Source organism: Lemur catta, chromosome 4, assembly GCF_020740605.2.
Source record: "Lemur catta isolate mLemCat1 chromosome 4, mLemCat1.pri, whole genome shotgun sequence".
Lineage (NCBI taxonomy): Eukaryota > Metazoa > Chordata > Mammalia > Primates > Lemuridae > Lemur > Lemur catta.
The window spans coordinates 54,171,179-54,178,326 of NC_059131.1; the positions used below are offsets into that span (position 1 = coordinate 54,171,179).

The 7,148-nt window shown below is 49.5% G+C and overlaps 1 protein-coding gene and 1 long non-coding RNA gene across 4 annotated transcripts in view; one reads left to right on the forward strand and one right to left on the reverse strand.

The window, feature by feature from the left end:
* The window catches only part of LOC123637014, a 48,442-nt gene extending 46,822 nt beyond the window's left edge, over positions 1–1,620 (reverse strand). Inside the window, exons 1-2 of one of the 3 annotated variants that reach the window (XR_006734733.1) lie at positions 839–1,620; positions 291–379 (exon numbers count right to left, since the gene is read on the reverse strand). This is a non-coding gene — a long non-coding RNA (uncharacterized LOC123637014). Of the gene's footprint in view, positions 1–290 lie in introns of all 3 variants that reach the window. The other 2 variants (XR_006734734.1, XR_006734732.1) reach the window with 2 other exon arrangements.
* Positions 1,621–1,906: 286 nt separating this feature from the next.
* On the forward strand, positions 1,907–3,943 carry PCBP1 (poly(rC) binding protein 1). Its single transcript, XM_045549785.1, has one exon. The coding sequence runs from the start codon at positions 2,525–2,527 to the stop codon at positions 3,593–3,595; it is 1,071 nt and encodes a 356-aa protein (XP_045405741.1). The 5' UTR covers positions 1,907–2,524; the 3' UTR covers positions 3,596–3,943.
* Positions 3,944–7,148: the final 3,205 nt, after the last annotated feature.

The following is a 7,148-nucleotide window of genomic DNA, read 5'->3' on the forward strand; positions in this document are numbered from 1 at the left end:
TGTGTCACATACAGGGCCAGAATGGCAGATACCTGAGCCTTTGGGCTCAGTCTGAATCACTTCCCCCTCCCTAACCTCACCCAGACATCTCATAAAATACCATTTGAGCCCATTACAGGTGTCCCTCACATCAGGAAAAGCTGGGAGCCCTCAGATACAAATAGGAGCAGATTACACAACAAAAAGTTACCTGAGGGGTTCTTTCAATGACAAGTTCACCTAAACTTTTAAAATATCATTAAAATTCTAAAATCCTGATTTACAAAAAAAAATGTGGAAGACATGCTCACCAGTAAGGAAATCAGGTCTGGACTCCATCCCCCGACACTGCGTGACCTTGAATTAGTCACTTCATCTCTCTAGGTTTAAATGTCTTCCTCTGTTAAAAAAATAAAAAATAAAAAAAGGAGAGAGAGAAAGAGAGAGCGTGCAATAACACCTACCTCAGAGGATCACGGTAAAAATTAAAGGCAGTATGCAGTAAAATTCCTACCACAGAATCTGGCACTGACAAACGCACAATAAACGCCTGTCCTTTCTAGACTAAAAGGGAACACCTATTGCGGTAGACTGAGATTCCCCAGCCAGCTGGCCTGTGGAAAAGTCATAAGCATCCTAGTCTCTTCGTGGAGATTGTTCTGCTTTTATGGAAGCCTTACACAATATCTTGGTCTCTCAAGCACGACAGCCTGGACTAAGAAATCTAGGAAAGCAGTCACTTCCCATCTCATTCAAATGCTTTGGTACTGTGGAGGCTCAAATTATTTCTTGGTACTGCCCCCCCTCCGTTATCCATTATTAAACTTAAAAAGAACAAGAAAATCAATATCATGCCTACATGTTACAGGATCCCTTTTCAAATTAAAGCCAGGGTATCGCGTTAAAATTCTCCCGCTGAGCTTCGGACCAGCAGGGGGATTTTGAGGGAGTGGTCACAATGCTCGCAGCGCAGCGAAGGCCCCGGGGAGTAAAGAGGGTGCATTCTAGAGCTTTCGGGCCCACCCCAATTTCTCGTTGGCGACGAATCCAGGCCACGTGTCGCCATTTTGTGTTCAGAAAACATGGCGGCCGCCCCCGCGGGGAAAGAAGAGGGGGAGGCGGAGGAACGCCACGTTGGCCTCTTTTCCCGAGGGATCCTAAAGCACATTGCGCACACGGCCTTTCCTGGTCTGGCTTAGCCCTAGGAGGAAGGGGAAGGGGCAGAAATCAGAACTCGTAGGCCAGTGACTACTCGAGCGACGTTTCCTCAGCGGGAGGAATTCAGCAGGAAAGGCCTTCCAAGATGGCGGGCCCCATCAGGGCCGCCCCGGAGAGCGCAGGGCGCGGCGGCCGCACTGAGGGGAAGGGGCGGAAAAGCAGCAGAGGGGGCGTTGACCGCGCGGGAAAAACCGCAGGCACTCCCCAAATCGCCTGAATAAATGAGGCCTCCACAGAAACACACTATTGTTTCAAATGCCTGACAAGGATGCCGCGGTTGAAACGACACAAGGGCAGGAGGTGGGGTTTCGGTGGCTTTAACAGACAGAAACTTGCAAAATGCAAACAAAGCATTATGTAAATGGACGCCATTCTTTTTATGGCCGTGTTTCTAGCACTTCCCAAAAAACAGCAGAGCCGCGATTCGGGCGGCGAAAGGGACTGGGTTTCAGTCTTTTTGCTCACCGGCCACCACCAAGGGGCCGGGGCATGGGTGGGGGCTGGCGCGGGGCGCTGGGACGCCGGGGACGAAAAGGCCCCACGTGCCCGCCCGCGCGCGCCCTCTCCAGTCAGGCCTCGCCTCGCCGCCCTTCCCCCCCCGGAAGACGGCACCTGCCCCTCCCGTCCCCCCACACCCTCGCGCACGCGCTCTGGTCACCTCACGCGCACGTTTTAAACCCGCGGCGTCCTGGCTACTGCCTGCAGTTACAGCCGGGGCTGCCCGTGTCGCTCCGCGGATAAGCCCTATGGGTAAAGCGGAAAAATAATGTGTGTCCCCTATGCACAACACTAATATTTTCAGTCATCCGCCAGTGATGTCAGAGTTAATAAAACGCATGTTTATCTTAAAACACTGCCGGACTCTCAGCTTCCCTTCATCATTGCCTAATTTTCACTACTGCGGTGTTAAAAGGGTTTTTTTTAATGTGCCGTGTGGGGGTTGGCGCAATCTTGTGACCTAAAAAAGACGGGTCCTCATTTTTTTCAAGGGGTCCTGCGCAGAAAGCACTTCCGGGGTCAGAGGGTACGCGGGGTTGAAAGCGGGCTTCCCGCCCCGCCCAGACCGCCGAGGCTGCCGCCGGAGTCGCCACCGCCGCGCCCTCGCCCACCCGCCCGCCCGCCGCTCCCGGCCCCGCTCGCCCCCTCCGCCGCCGCCGCCCGCCCCTGCGACTACGCCGCGGCCTCCCGCCCGCGCCCGCTCGCTCCCGCGGCCCTCGCTCGCCTCGCGCCGGCAGTTTTGGGCCTACACCTCCCCTCCCCCCGCCAGCCGCCAAAGACTTGACCACGTAACGAGCCCAACTCCCCCGAACGCCGCCCGCCGCTCGCCATGGATGCCGGTGTGACTGAAAGCGGACTAAATGTGACTCTCACCATTCGGCTTCTTATGCACGGAAAGGAAGTAGGAAGCATCATTGGGAAGAAAGGGGAGTCGGTTAAGAGGATCCGCGAGGAGAGTGGCGCGCGGATCAACATCTCGGAGGGGAATTGTCCGGAGAGAATCATTACTCTGACCGGCCCCACCAATGCCATCTTTAAGGCTTTCGCTATGATCATCGACAAGCTGGAGGAAGATATCAACAGCTCCATGACCAACAGCACGGCGGCCAGCAGGCCCCCGGTCACCCTGAGGCTGGTGGTGCCGGCCACCCAGTGCGGCTCCCTGATTGGGAAAGGCGGGTGTAAGATCAAAGAGATCCGCGAGAGTACGGGGGCCCAGGTCCAGGTGGCGGGGGATATGCTGCCCAACTCCACCGAGCGGGCCATCACCATCGCTGGCGTGCCGCAGTCTGTCACCGAGTGTGTCAAGCAGATCTGCCTGGTCATGCTGGAGACGCTCTCCCAGTCTCCGCAAGGGAGAGTCATGACCATTCCGTACCAGCCCATGCCGGCCAGCTCTCCAGTCATCTGCGCGGGCGGCCAAGATCGCTGCAGCGACGCTGCGGGCTACCCTCACGCCACCCATGACCTGGAGGGACCACCTCTAGATGCCTACTCGATTCAAGGACAACACACCATTTCTCCGCTCGATCTGGCCAAGCTGAACCAGGTGGCAAGACAACAGTCTCACTTTGCCATGATGCACGGCGGGACCGGATTCGCCGGAATTGACTCCAGCTCTCCAGAGGTGAAAGGCTATTGGGCAAGTTTGGATGCATCTACTCAAACCACCCATGAACTCACCATTCCAAATAACTTAATTGGCTGCATAATCGGGCGCCAAGGCGCCAACATTAATGAGATCCGCCAGATGTCCGGGGCCCAGATCAAAATTGCCAATCCAGTGGAAGGCTCTTCTGGTAGGCAGGTTACTATCACTGGCTCTGCTGCCAGTATTAGTCTGGCCCAATATCTAATCAATGCCAGGCTTTCCTCTGAGAAGGGCATGGGGTGCAGCTAGAACAGCGTAGGTTCCCTCATAACCCCTTTCTGCTGTTTTCCCATGATCCAACTGTGTAATTTCTGGTCAGTGATTCCAGGTTTTAAATAATTTGTAAGTGTTCAGTTTCTACACAACTTTATCATCCGCTAAGAATTTAAAAATCACATTCTCTGTTCAGCTGTTAATGCTGGGATCCATATTTAGTTTTATAAGCTTTTCCCTGTTTTTAGTTTTGTTTGGGATTTTTGGCTCATGAGTTTTATTTCTGTTTGTCGATAAGAAATGTAAGAGTGGAATGTTAATAAATTTCAGTTTAGTTCTGTAATGTCAAGAATTTAAGAATTAAAAAATGGATTGGTTAAAAAATGCTTCATATTTGAAAAAGCTGGGAATTACTATCTTAAACTCTTTGTTGGTGCTTTTTTTTCTCCCCTTTTAGCCTTAGGCGATTGGAGGGAGGAGGGAGAAGGGTGGGCCCGTCTTGGTATTCTCTGAAGACCTTCTCACCTTATCGGTAAGATCCCATTCCCGCTGTGCCCCAACAAAGGAACGCGGGAGGTCGGGCCTGCTTTGGGACGTCTACAGACACTGAGGGGTTGTGCCGGGGAGTGTCATCTCCAAATTCCAGAGAGAGGCCTCTGCCCATTTCTCTGGTAGAAACAAGGTTTTCTCAGATGGAAAAAGTGCCCATTCGGTAGGATCTCTGGTGAATGGCAGAGCGATCTCTCCATCTAACCAGGCCCTCCTACCCCACCCCCCATCTCACATGATAAACTTAGCCAGGAACAAAAAAAAATATTCTGAGGTGGGAGGAGCCTGGGGAAGGGGTATGTGGGGGAGGGAAGGGATTGTGAGCTGAGGCGGGGAAGGGAGGGCTATGGGGAAGGGTGGGTGTGAGGGTGTGGGGGAGGGCAACAGCTGCAGGGTGGTGGTGGGGGGATAGAGGGGTCTTGGTTGGACAGCAGTAGTGGGAACGGGGATGGTACCGACCGGGACGCACATGTCAAGCATGCACCTGTGGCAAACAGCTTGTCAGAGGATGTTATTACACCTGCCAAGTGGTGTATCCAGAAACAAAAGAGGCCCAGTTTAATTCTTCAGCTGTGTGCAGTGTTTAGAGAATCATTATACCAGGAAATAATCCTGCCTACATGGGCCATCTTCACAGGCAGGAATGCACACTGATCCATTGCCTGTGGCCTAAGAATGACCTGGATGTTAAAATGCAGATTCCTGGGCCCCACCCCAAAACTATTCAGAAAATGCAATTTTGACAAACACCCCAAAGAGGTCTTAGATTTGAGTGCCACGGGTTCTCTACAGTGGGTAAGGAAGATCCTGCTGTGAAGGCCTGCAGCCTCATGTCCAAGTGAGTGGAGCTGATGGGACTAGGCTGAACCTGATAAGAAAAATTCTCTGTAGGCAAAGACAACATTAGCAACAACGGTACAATAGACAGGTGCGAAAGTGGATAGCACAAACCCCAGGCACTATAGAAGTTCAATAATGGCAAAGAGAAATTCCTGTGGGAGGGGAGTATTATCCACAAATATTTGTTGAGGCTTATCCCTGTAGGACATCTGCTTCTTCCTGAAGTACAGGCGTGATTCTCAGAGTCCCTGGAGGTAACATTGGGATCTGCCATGCATTCCACACCCACTGTGTGGTCTCACTGGCAGTCACTGAAAGGAACCCAAATTCTGGAGTTAGACCTGCATTCTAGTTTGGGTTCTGCCACTTACTGGTGGCCTTGGGCAAATTACTTAACCTCTGTATAAATGGAGATGTTAAAAGTACACACCTCCTGGGCTTGTGAAAAGAAAATGAGAGCATGTAAGTAAAGCAGATCAGTGCTTAAAACACAGCAAACTTCAATATACTTTAGATTACAGAAAGCCAAAAGGCCCACTTTGGGGGGTTACCTGCAACGTTGGGGCAGAGAAGAAATAATTAGAAGGTAGGAAACAAAGCAATATGTATTGAATGTGGAGCTGAGAGAAAAGAGTTGGACTGAGAGGCCAACAAGGTAAAGGGGGGCCCTGGTGAAGACCCAGAGGTAGGTACAGTCTTCTGAGAACAATGAGCACAGATCAGGGCAGGAGTGGATAATGAGCTTGAACCTTCAAACACCAACCTAAGTAGTCTTGTTAAGAATCCCTGAAACTTGGCTGGATGAAGTAGTTCAAATGCCCTGTGAAAAGTGGGCCTAGAACTCTTCAGCCACACCCCGTATGGGGCAAAACTGGCAATAATTTGTAAAATAATGATTTAGACAGCAAGACATAGGATGAATTGCAACTTGGAAAGTCTAAAGGCAGGAACAGCGATTAGAAAACTATAAGGAAGAAATAGCAGGTTTTGATACAGGCTGGGAAATGATATCAATGAGAATGCAAAGAAAAGGGCTAGTCAGTGCAAAGAAATTGAAATTGAGTGTGGAGGCCAAAGAAAGATGTACGGAGGGGAAACAGAATTCAGGCATGGTGACAGAAGTATATGCAGGTAGAAATATTCAAGTAGCTAGAAATAGAAGACAAACTCTGAAGGGAAGTCAGCTACTTGAGAACAGGTAAATAAGGGGAAAGGACATTGAGTTTTGGGGTGGTGAGGGACCTAGTTGTCTTGTTCACCGCAGTGTACCTGACACATAGCATGGGCTCAGTAAATACTTGTAGGATGAATCTGGAAAAAGCAGCCAGTGAAAACAAGGAATAGTTGAAGCAGCAGGAGAGAAATCAGTACAGTGACCTTGAGAGAAGTCGAGGAGGAAAGTTTCAAGGCTGATAGGATGACAGTAATGCTATAGAGAGGTTGTTTAACAGATCTGATTGAGCACCTACTATGTGCAAAGTATTTTGAACTAAAACATGATGTGGTGCACTTAGAAGATAGCTAGTAGCTGATTACAGTTAAAGCATGATAAAGGGATGCAGAGAAAGCACAAAATCATTTGAGGCTAAATTTTCACCAGCCTTTAATACCATAGTAAAGGTTTTGAGCTTTATCCTGAAAACCAGTGGGTCTCCAAACATTTTCTTAAAGTGTAGGCCTTCTATAACAAGTCTTTAGCATATAGCCTTATTCCCTATTGTTTTATAAATTATATATGTATACTAATTCTTATGCTTATTTATAAGCTATATACAAGCAGAATTCTAAATATTATGTACATTATAAACACAAAAAGTTAAATTTTAACAGTTAAGATAAAAAACAAATTGAGGCCAGGTGTCGTGGCTCACACCTGTAATCCTAGCACTTTGGGAGGCCAAGGTGAGAGGATTGCTTGAGCTCAGGAGTTCAAGACTAGCCTGAGCAACATAGTGACACCCTGTCTCTATAAGAAATAGAAAACTTAGCTGGGCATGGTGGCTCACAGCTATAGTCCCAGCTACTGGGGAGGCTGAGGTGGAAGGATCTCTTGAGCCTAAGAGTTTGAATTTACAGTGAGCTATGATGACACCACTGCACTCTAGCCTAGGTGACAGAGTGAGACTTTGTCTCAAAAATATGTATCTAAATTCTAATAGTTTTTGTACCCCCTTTCCCCAGTCATTGTGGAGACCAAGGG